General features: G+C 33.5%; 1 protein-coding gene across 11 annotated transcripts in view; it reads left to right on the top strand.

Annotated features, from left to right (window-relative positions):
• ADK (adenosine kinase) overlaps positions 1–12,336 on the top strand; it is a 498,050-nt gene that overhangs the window by 162,689 nt on the left and 323,025 nt on the right. For all 11 annotated transcript variants that reach the window (XM_041748691.1, XM_041748694.1, XM_041748697.1 and 8 more), the window contains one exon: positions 3,702–3,780. In XM_041748691.1, coding sequence (XP_041604625.1) covers positions 3,702–3,780 — 79 coding nt within the window. The remainder of the gene's footprint in view (positions 1–3,701; positions 3,781–12,336) is intronic.

Raw genomic sequence — 12,336 nt, 5'->3', positions numbered from 1 at the left:
ATTAGGTCAAAATTTGGAATAAGACTGTTTGCCCACTTATACTATTACTACCCACTATGATCTGTGCATGTTATGGAGGTCCTCAGTTTCTCACTAACGCAAGAAAAAGAAAAAAAATTGTCATTGTTCACAAATGATGATTATGTGTGTATGGCAAAACAGATAAAATTATTGGAATTAATTAGAGATGTTAGCAACTTGGGTAGATAAAAATTGTTATATAAAGAATTATATTTCTGGGGCGGCTGTGTGGCACAGTTGGTTAAGCATCCACTCTTGGTTTCGGCTCAGGTCTGATCTCACGGTGGTGAGATTGAGCCCTTTGTTGGGTTCTGTGCTCACTGTGGAGTCGGCTTGGGTTTCTCTGTCCCTCTGCCCCACCACCTTGTGCACATATACTTGCTGGCTCTTTCTCAAATAAATAAATCTTAAAGAATTCTATTTCTAAATATCATCAACAAATACAAATTAGGCTTAAACAATATCACAGTTGTACTAAAACGCAGAAAATATGAAATAGTGACTAAGAAAAGATGTGCAAAATTTATGGCAAAAATTGTGAAACTGAGAAATATTAATGACCTAAATAAATATATTGTGATGTACACTGTGATCAAGCATTAGATAGTTTACTACTGGAAAGATTATTGCTTTATCATATATGTGAAAAAAAATTTTTAAGTAATCTTAGTCAAAATTTCTACAAATTGTGTTTTGGAAATTGACATCTTAGTTGTATTGCCTTCTTTATGCTTTTTATATATTTTAATTTTTCTACTGGTTGATTTTATGACTTTAATGTACTTAAAATCTCTTTTGAAAAGTTGATTATTAACATTTGAGATACTTATGGACTCTAACTGAAGGCCAGAAAGTTAGTAAACATTTTCTTTCATCTCTCCCTTCTTCCATCTTCAGAATGTCAATGTTATATATAATGGTTTTACATTTTGTAAATGTCATTAATTGTTACATGCTTTTATCTCAGCATAAATTCTAAAATTGAAAACCAAACAAAACCTTATTGCCAAATAACTAGTAACTAATATTTTCTGTATAGTAGCATGATAGGAAGAATTCATAGAATAGAAACTACAGGGATCCCTGGGTGGCGCAGCGGTTTGGCGCCTGCCTTTGGCCCAGGGCGCGATCCTGGAGACCCAGGATCGAATCCCACGTCGGGCTCCTGGTGCATGGAGCCTGCTCCTCCCTCTGCCTGTGTCTCTGCCTCTCTCTCTCTCTCTCTGTATGACTATCATAAAAAAAAAAAAAAGAATAGAAACTACATTCCTTTATTAAAGTTTTTGCTACTGAAAGGAGAATTTTGCATGTAATATAATATAACGGGCCCTCTTTAAATTTCTTTTTGGATTCTTTTATTTACTTCCAAAGTCATACACAATTCTCACCCTTCCTTTCTTCCTTCTTTCTTCCTTCCTTCCCTCCCCCTTTCTTTATTTTTTAACAACCCATGCTATCTTCTTTCTTATGTTTCTTTTTGGTTGTTACAACTCCAGCTTAGTAATTTTTCTCATATAAATGCTAGGCAAAACAACACCTACATGTGAATCTTATATTTTCCCATATGAGTTAGTAATCTGAGTGGATGTTGAATTCTATTTGGAGAATCTTTTTTTTCTTCTAGCATAGAATATAATTTTTTTTTAAGTATCCTATATTCTTTAAGAAGTCTGGTGTGTTCTGATGCTTACTCCTTTTCAGGTAATCTTTTATTTTTCATTCTAGAAGGTCTTAAAGTTTTCTCTTAATATGGAGAGTTCTGGAATTGAACAAGGTATTGTTCAAGTATAGATCTTAGTCCCCTCCCTAATAGAATTGCTTCATATTTGGACAAATCTGACAATTATATTTTTTTATCTCTTTTGAAAACTTTTTCTAATATTTCCTTCTTACTCTTCATTATCTCTAGTCTCCCCCTCATTCTTCTTGAATGTATCTTGGGCCACCTAATCTATTCTCTGTGCCTCTTAATTTTTCTTCCATATTTTTCATCTCATTTCCTACTGATTTTGGGGTATTTTCCTGGGTGTTTTCAGCTTTCTTACCTTCATCTTATTTTTTTATCCATGTCCATTTTTATTGCTCATATCATTGATTCATCTATTGATATTTATAAAAATATTTAAGTTTTGTTTTTCCAAATAAGGTTACATTCACTGATTCTGGGAGGACATATCTTTTTGGGGGACATGACCTATTTGTAATTCAACCCATTATAAATATGATCCAAAATCTTTGGAAGAATTGGTTTTTGAAAGTGGTGGTACTTCAAACGAACCTTGTATTTGATCACTGTATGTTTACTTTACCCATTTACTCTCCTTTTCTCCTCTAATCTCTAACATCACTCTTAACTGATATCTAGTTTAGAAAGTAAGTAGAAGAGAACTTCCCTTGAAGTGCTGCAACTAACCACCTCTGCACCTGTGGCTATATACTTTGTCTTCTTTTTGTTTTTACATTAGTATTATTAGTGGTATACAAATACTGCTGTCAAAGTTCTGGGAGGTTTGTTAATTATGTTTTTTGGCATCTTAAGAGTTTTATAGATAGAATCACTAGGCGTTTGCAGGTATGGGAGTGGGTATAACTCCATGTTTCCTATCTCTAATGTAACCATATCTGTATTTGTCTTTTATTTTGAGGTTCTGTGGAATGTTTCATTTTAGTGAAAGGATCTACTTCTACACTTACAGTTTTTAAAGGTTTAAAAATACTTTTCAAGACTCAAACATTCCTTTAATATTATACTCCTTTCCAATCTCATATTATACTCCTATCCCAATCTCTTTCTTTTTTGACTGACCTGTATCACTTGCTGTCTACATTGCATATATTTTGTTATTCAATAATTTGATGTTTTCTCATTTTCTCTATTTTCTCATGTGTATTCATCCTTTTGTCCCTCCAAGGCTTCTTAGTCCTTTGAAATTAAAATTATATACTTATGCCCCTTGGATTTCTCCCACAGAATCTAACATGCTAGAGATATGATATGAGTATTGACTTGATATCCAGGTTAATAAATGCCATCTATTTTGAGATTTATTCAGTGTCCATAGCCCTTTGGCTGGGTATGTGTATTAGCAGGGGTGTTCATGGATCATCTATGAAAAGCTTCATGTGTAGTGAATGCATGTATTTTCCTGGAGAGAAGTTCTATAGGTTTTATCACATGTCAGAGTAGCAAAGCATTAAATCACTTCTCTTTATTTTTATTTGGCAGATACAGAAATTATGTCGGCAAGCAGTTTGCCTAGAATTATACAACCCAGTGTAGTTTCCCAGTTTTTTAAACTATAAACTAATTGTCTTTATGATATCTAAAACTTTAAACTTATTAGAATATACACTTGTAAGAGTTCTAGAGATCAGCACTTAAAATGGGAAAATATGCATTGCTTATAATTTATAAATTTTTATTTTTACCTTTTTTTAGTTTAATGGTTAATTATGGACAGTTTATATATTTTAAATTTTTATAATTGTGTATTTGTGGAAAAAATTTCATAAGTATGGAAATTCAGCAAAGTTGTTTTTCATACATATTTCAATTCATTCAACATAATCATGTAATTCAAAATATTTTACTAATTGCGATTTAATTTACTTCTAATCAGAAAAATTAGATTGTGACAACTGAGAGATGCTAACTTTTTTCTACTGTGATTTCCTTGTAGGTTTGATGAACTTGTAAAAAAATTCAAAGTCGAATATCATGCTGGTGGCTCTACCCAGAATTCAATTAAAGTGGCACAGGTTGGTTAATTATTTTAAAAGTTATAAACAAATGGATTCAAAATGATTCTAGACTATATTTTATTGTTATAGAATGGTATTTTTGGTTTTGAATAAGATTTTAGCAATCATTGCCCATCTAATTAACAAAATTATTTAAATTGTTCATTTGATTATTGGTGAGCTTGAACATCGTTTAATGTGTTTAATTATCAAATCTATTGTGTTTTTTTTATAATTTTTCAGGTGTTAATGACTTACAGGAATTCTTTATATTTTATGGATATTATTCCCTTTATCTGTTGAAAGTATTTCTTATTTGTTTTTTGTACTTTAACTCTGATTAGTTAAATTTTAACTTTAACAAACTTTAACCCAGATTACTGTGCTGGAGTTCTTAGTTCTAATTTTTTTTAATTTTTATTTATTTAAAGGACATTCCTATAACAAGACACCACAGATTTTCTTGTGTCATATGCAGATATATAAGCATATCTTTTCTATACATATATACATACGTAAACATGTTTTATGTATGTGTAAATTCATATCTCTGTATATATACCCATATCTTTATTTTCCAGGGGATAATTGGATAATTTTATTTTGATATATGTTCTTCAAGTCAACAGCCTAATCTAATCTTGAATGAGACTGTGTACTTTTAATCACAAAGGACATAAAAAGCTTTATCTACCTCTGGTTCTTACCTCTGCGATTTGAAAACTAGCTCAAAATCCTACTCACTGCAGTTGTAGGTCATCTCTGATGGTCTTAGGTCATTTTGAGTTTTCATTGATTAATGTTTTCCTTTTGAATTTTAAGTAATTTTAAAGACTAGACAAGTGGAAAATTGACAAAAGTTGAACAATTTCTGATTTCTTTGAACTAAATCTTTGTTGATTTAGACATACAGTGTAATTATCCCACATACATTTTTTTAAAGATTTTATTTATTTAGTTCACGAGAGAGACAGAGACGCAGAGACATAGGCAGAGGGAGATTTAGGCTCCCTGTGGGGAGCTGGAATGCAGGACTTGATTGCAGGATCCCAGCATCACGACCTGAGCCAAAGGCACCCACTCAACCACTGAGCCACCCAGGCACCCTTCCCACATACTTCTAAAGCTCAGATTTCAGCATACTATTAAAATATTTTCAATTGTAAAAATTCATCTCCAAAGTAGTCTGGTCATTTGTGTGGAGTGGCCTGAGGAGAAGGTCTTTGTGTTTGTCAGTTGATTTGTATTGTTTTTGTAAAACCTCTTCCTGCTAGTCCTTTGTGAGCTCAGGTTAACAGAAAGAGGATAATTTATTTTTTTTGTCCTTAGGTTATGTATTAATTGCTTGAGCTGCCATAACAAAATACCATAGGCTGTGTGGCTTAAACAATAGAAATTTATTTCTCACAGTTCTGGAGGCTAGAAGTCCAAGATCAGGGTGCCTGAATCAGGATTGATTTCTGGTAAGGACTTCTTCCTGTCTTAATGATGACTACCTTCTCACTTTGTCCTCACACAGCCTTTCTTCTGTGTCCACTCAGAAACAGATCTCTTGTATTTGTTTAACTTCTGGTAAGGACACCACTCCTATTGGATGAGGGCCCCACACATGGGACCTTATTTAACTTTAATTAAAGGTTCTGTCCAAAAACAGTTACATTGTGGTTTAGAGCTTCAATATATGCATTTTTGGGGAGAGGAGCAGTTCTGTCCCTAACAAATAATTCTTTTAAAGCTGTAATCTATCAAAGCACAACTTTCATAATGTTTTATGAGCCCTGTAATAATGTATCCTCGTAATACTTTATTTGTTCCTAGGTTTAAAAAAGGAAATAAATGGAATTTAAAATTTGAGGCAATTGATCCAATATTTTTATTTTGTTACTAGTGGTAAATCTGAGGTTAAATCCAATCCTGATTGCCAGACTATTCATTTTCTTTTTCACCATATGCAAAGCAATTCACCTGACATATATTGCTCTGTATAAAGCTCTGTGCTACATGATAGACACATCAATAAACAAGAAATATTCCTTGTTTACAAAGTTTTGGGTTAGATTGGGAAATTTACCATTTCTTTTTTTCTTTAACCACTATCCTAAATTTTCCTCTTCTGTTCTTCCTCTTTTTCTTTATTACTTATTAAATTCTTACTAAATGTCAGGTAGTGAGATGTTAGTTAGAAGTTAGTAACACACTCAGCCCATACTTTTGAAGCTTTCATTATAATGGAAATATATATGGGGACACAGTGGTGAGGTGCAGAGAGGGAATGGTAAACTATTAAGTACAATATAATTTTATAGGAAAAATCCTCTCTATCCCTAAAAGACAGATAAACCCATTTACAAGAACCAAAGTAAAAAGACATCGGTACTCACATATGAGATTTTTCCAGTTTCTAGAAACCTAAAGGTAAAACTGTCTTTCCAAGTATACCTCCAGTATAATATTCAGTTGCTAGTTGAATCACAACAATTCCCATTTCTCAGGAGGACTTTTATGTCAAGTTCTAGATTTTAGGGAGGTTTTTTTTTTTTTAAAAAAAAGATTTTATTTATGTATTTGATAGAAAGGGATAGGGCACAAGTAAGGGGAACGGGAGCAGAAAAAGCAGGCTCCCCACTGAGCTGGGATCCTGATGTAGAACTCAATCCCAGAACCCTGGGACCATGACCTGAGCTGAAGGCAGACCCTTAACTAACAGCCAGCCAGGTGCCCTAGATTTTAGGAAGTTTTAAATTTGAACTAGGAAAACTAAAAGAGATACCCATGGATAGCAGTTTTTCTCTATGTAACTTGAACCCTTCCTCCCCTGGCATGAGATTGACTATTATCAGTCTATTTTGTGAGATTTTTTTCAAATTGTTGGTGGAACATCTCAGAGGCTGCCACAAGGAGGCACGGGTGATGCTTGATTTGTTCTAGATTTGTTGCTTTAAAAGTAGAGCTGTTCTGCTTTTTATTTTGTACACTAGATTTGATAAAAGATTTAATTCTTTTAAAAGTTATACTGCCCACTGTACTCATCAGGATGGCTACTGTCACATCAACATTTTTTTATGTTTATGTTGGCAAGAATATAGAGAACTTGAAACTCCATACACTGTTGGTGAGCATGTAGAATTATGTATACACTATGGAAATTGTATGCTTCCTCAGAAAAATTACAAGGAGAATTATCGTCTCATCTAACAGTTCCACTTCTGAGTATCCTATGGACTGAATGTTTGTGTCCCCTTCCAAATTTATATGTTGAAGCCCCAACTCCCAATGTAATGGTGTTTGGAGATGGAGCCTTTGAGAGGTTATTAGGGACTTAAATGACGACATGAGTTATTTAATCATGAAGAATTAGTTCCTTTATAAGAAGATACACCAGAGAATTTGCACTGCCCCTCCCTTCCACCACCACATGAGTATACAGTGGGATGGTGGCCATCTACATGCCAGGAAGAGAATCATCTCCAGGAACCAAATTGACTACTCCTGGGATCTTGGATTTCCTATCCTCCAAAACTGTGAGAAATAAATTTCTGTTGTTTACACCATCTAGTGTATAGTATTTCATTATGGCAGCCAGAGCAGACTAAGATCATGTACTCAAAAGAATTGAAAGAAAGGTCTTGAAGAGATAGTTGTATGCCTGTATTCATAGCAGCATTATTCACAGTAGCTAAAAGGAAAATATTGAGCTATTAGAAGGAAGGAAATTCTAACACATACTATAACGTGAATGAATCTTGGCATTATGCTTAGTGAAATAATCTAGTCACAAAAGGCTGACTACTGATGATTCTCCTTATATAAGATACCTTGGGTTGTCAGATTCATAGAGATGGAAAGTAGATTGCCAAGGGTGGTGTGAAAGAGGGATTATTGCTTAATGGTTATAGAGTTTCAGTTTTACAAGAAGAAAAGCTTCTAGAAATGGATAGTGGTAATGCTTCTTGAACAATGTGAATGCCACTGCACTGTGCACTTAACTGATTAAAGTTTGCATATGTCTATTTTACCTGAATTTAAAAAAAAAGAAAATTTAAAAATAGATTCTAGGGGAACCTGGGTGGTTTAGTCGTCTAATCCTGGGGGGCCTATGGCTCAGGTCATGATCCTGGAGTCCTGGGATTGAGCTCTGCATCGGGCTCCCTGCTTAGCAGGGAGTCTACTTCTCCCTGTTCTCTGCCCCTCACTCTGCTCATGCTCTCTCTCTCTCTTTCAAATAAATAAATAAGTAAAAATCTTTTTAAAAAGTAAATTCTAGAAATGCTTCTGTAGACAATGATATCTGTGTGATTCAAGTGATGGATTTCATTTGCTTATTCAGCAATCAATGAGGCAACATAACAATTTAAGAGCATGGGCTTATTCTTGGGACCATGGGAATACGTAGGAATTGAGTTTGAAAAAAAAAAAAAAAGAACTGTGTTTGAGTTCAAGCATTGTCATTCTAATGGCCTTGAAGCCACGAGAATTTATTCAGCTTTTCTGGGTCTTTCATCTGTGGGTTAAAGCTTATCTTGGATGTTGTAAGGATTAATGTGATAATATTTATAAAAATTATATTATTTTTTTAAAGGAAAGTTTGGAAACCACTAAAGTTGAAGGCCTTTTGTTTTTGTTTTTTTGCAATTTTCTAAATGTTCTTTATCTTAACTTAAATTTACCCAGTTATGAAAAAAAAAATTTACCCAGTTATGGATAGGACAACCAGAATTGTGGTTCTCATCTGCTTAGAAACAGTAATTTCAGTCTAGCCCTTGACTGAACGTCTTGTTTTGCTTTTCATTTCCCCTAATATTTTGAGACTACTTTTCCTTTCCATCTGACTGATGATCCAACTACATAATTGCCAAATTATAACTTATGTCTAGGATAACCACACAGTTTTAAAAAATAGTACATTAGAAGTACTTCCCTTAAGAAGGTCAATTTCTCAGACTTTCCTTGGTAGTCAGTAATAGGAAGAACTGATTCATTTGTACACAAAGCACATATTTATTGAGTTTCTGCTATGTGCTAGTCATTGTGCCAGGTAGTAGTTGGTAACTTAAGCTCTCTTGTCTAAATTTTAAGAAAACTATGAAAAAATAGTTAGAACTTTAGAGTGAACAATCCTAATATAGTCCTAATTGTATCTAATTTTTTTTTTAAGATTTTATTTGTTTATTCATGAGAGACACACGGGTGGGGGAGGGACACAGGCAGAAGGAGAAGCAGGCTCCATGCAGGGAGCCTGATGCGGGACTTGATCCCAGGTCTCCAGGATCAGGCCCTGGGCTGAAGGCGGTGCTAAACCACTAGGACATCGGGGCTGCTCAGTTGTATCTAATTCTGATACAGTTTTGTTCAGTGAGGACATTGAGGTTGAGCTTACAGCTGTCTAAAAAGTCTAGGGAAATACAATAGAAAGGGGTTGAAAGGGATAGCCCACCAGGGAAAGTACTGAGTTTTGTTTTGTGTTTAGTGTGTTTGATTGTTTGGTTCAGGGCTTTTCTTATCCATTTGAGTTCTCCTTCACTCCATACAGGTTTGCATTTTTCTATCACTCTATATTATTAAAGAAGCACATATTGGACAGCAAGTAACAACCCAGTAGAGCTACACTAACTAACTGTCTGCCAGATGCTATGAACTGAAGATCTGAAATAGAATGAGATCTATTCTAAGGAAAAAAAAATTCAATGATCATCTAACTTTTCATAGACTGCTTAATTCTGCATGTTTCTTGATGGTATATACCATGTGAAATTTGTATTTTCTGTATCTCTGTGTGTTTTATGTAATATACATTTTAAAAATACTCAGTTTTTCTGTATACACAAGAAAAAACCAGGGGATGGAATTCATAAATAGTAAACTGGTACCATAAAAGTTTGAGCCAGAAGTCATCAACATTTTTAAAAGCATAGATAATAAATAATCCAGGAAATAGGCAAATCTGGTGTGCTATATATAAGCAACAAATGAGCTTATAACCTGTAAGACTGCTAAGGATAGACTAAAGAAAAACTGTTGTAACAAATAAGAGTATTACTTATAGAAAGGGATAGAAAAACCATTTCATGATCATATACCAATGGGCTAATACTTGTATCATCCCAAATTGTCCACTCATCAGTGACAGTATGTTCTCATTCTGGCCTCCCACACACTACCCAGGAAAGGCAAATAAAACCTTAACTATTTAGCAGGTCATTTTTCAAGCGTTATCATCTTTGCTCTTGAGTTTCTCTCAGGGAACATATGCAGTGTGTATGTGTGATAGTAAGCCCTACTGTCTGTGGCACCCTTGCTTAAACTGTGACCCTCTTAAATATACGTACACCATCATCATCGGAAGGATGATGAGGTGAATGGACAGGTTATTTGAACATTCAGCTAGTGAGGTCCTTAACTTGTTTGCACCCTAATGTGTTACGCTGTGATTGTTAGTTTCTCCCACTGCTTCTTGCTGTTTGTTTATTTAAATGGATAAATGTGTACTATTAACATCTTAATTTGGTTGATAGGCCCTTTTTGTTCTCTGCCTTCTGGGATAGCTGGTGCGTTTATGTATTTGGAGACTACTAGTACTTCGAGGTAATTTCCCCACACAATAGTAGGTTTAAGTGGATTTCTCCTTGTTCCATGGTTTAATAATTCCTTACACGGTAGCTATGGAAAAATATGCAGAAATAGTGAAAGAGAGGATTACTTGCAAACATCCTCACTTCTATGAAAGAAGAACTAAAAGTCATACAGAAAGTAAAGGTTAACTTTCTAGAGTTCATTTTGTCAGATCTGACCAACAATCATACTTTGATACATAAAATAATGTGGAAATCGTGTCAACAAGAAAATGTTCCCATTACTTCTGTGATACTTTGATTTGTTAAATTTGTTTGTTCTTGAAGATTTTAACGTAACCACAGGCAACATAAAACAATGTTAAGATGTCCATATACAATTCTAGACTTCTCTCATCTGCATGTTTGACAGTGCAAATTTAAATTTAAACAAATTTAAAACAATGTTAAGATGTCCATATACAATTCTAGACTTCTCTCATCTGCATGTTTGACAGTGCAAATTTAAATTTTGGAAAATTTTATTTGGTGTAAACTTCTTTTTAATGAAAATTTTAAAATCTTCTCTGAAAAGAATTCTGAACCTCTTATATAGAACACTGCTAAAAGGTGGTATAATTTGCTTACCTGTGAAATTGATGCTTTCATAGTGAGCATTTTGGGACATTCTATTTTTCTCAATATGTACAAATGCATTTAATATGATTTTTGACCATAAAGGAATAGAAGGAGGTAGCCTCCTTGGACATGTGCCTTAAAAATGGCTATAATTGTTGTTGGACTTAGAAAAGATATCCTGCAGTAAAATATTTTTAAAGTGTGAGACAAGAATGTCCTGTCTAACCTAATTTGGCAATACATTTAGGATGAGAATAGGGGAAAAGATTATACTAAAACAAATTTATATGCCATTTCTTCAAAAGTGTTCAGTGGTATTTGAAGAAGCGATAAAGAGACTAGAAAAAAATTTACACAACAAACAAATGTCTCATTTTTGTATAATATGATTACTTTGTAACTCCAGGTAGAGGGAAAAAAAAAATCACCCCACCACAAAAGGGCAGCCAAGTTAAATAAGACCTTCTCTATTTCTTTACTAAAACGTAACTCATTTGGAATGCAACTTTGACAGCATAAATTGAAATTACTAGTGTCCTTCTGAAATCATGCTCATTTTACACATGGAAAGCATATATAAGTAATGTCAATACAAAACATGATTGATAAATAGTTGGAATACTAAAACAAGCATTTAGATTCAAAGGAGATGGATATCTTGTGCAGTTTGAAACTAATTCTTATGTATCTAAATACCTGTCATTGCTATTAAGTACAGTCCTAAGCATTCTGTGCTCAGATGCTTTTACTGAGAGATACGTAGTTTGGTATCATCACAGGACTGACACCAAGAATTTGGACTTGATACAAGCAGAGTGGTCAAAATGAAATTTAAATTTAACCATATTCAGTTTTACCACACTAAAAAGAAGGCTGTCCTAATGGTTCTACCCAGTTCAGAAAAGTATTTTGGAAAGGAGATACAAAGAGTAAAACTATTCCATTTTCGGGAACAAAAAGAAACATGTTATTTTTTTCTAAATACTGGTAATATCTGTTTAATCCAACTGTCCTTACTCTTCTTTTTAAAAATTTTATGTTTATATATATTAAGAATATACAGTATGGCCTATAAAATTTAAATTCCGACAAAGAGTTAAAAAAAAAAGGTAAAATAAGTTGCTGTATTTATTTTAACAGAATAAACTAATTAGTATCATATTTTTTCATGCATATTATTTAATTAGTTCTTTTGATTATTACTAATTAGCACTATTAATTGTTCCTATTGATTTGTTTAAATAGTAGCACTTTTATAACAGAATAATACATACTTTCAAATAGGTATTTTATTGTTTTACTCAGGCCGCCATAACAATACCACAGACTGAGTGATTATCCAAGAGAAATTTATTTTCTCGAGTTCTGGAACCTAGAAGTCCAAGAT

This window comes from Vulpes lagopus, chromosome 3 (assembly GCF_018345385.1).
Source record: "Vulpes lagopus strain Blue_001 chromosome 3, ASM1834538v1, whole genome shotgun sequence".
NCBI classification, from domain to species: domain Eukaryota; kingdom Metazoa; phylum Chordata; class Mammalia; order Carnivora; family Canidae; genus Vulpes; species Vulpes lagopus.
Note: the sequence above shows the minus strand (reverse complement) of the source record. Positions and strands in the feature narration are given on the sequence as shown.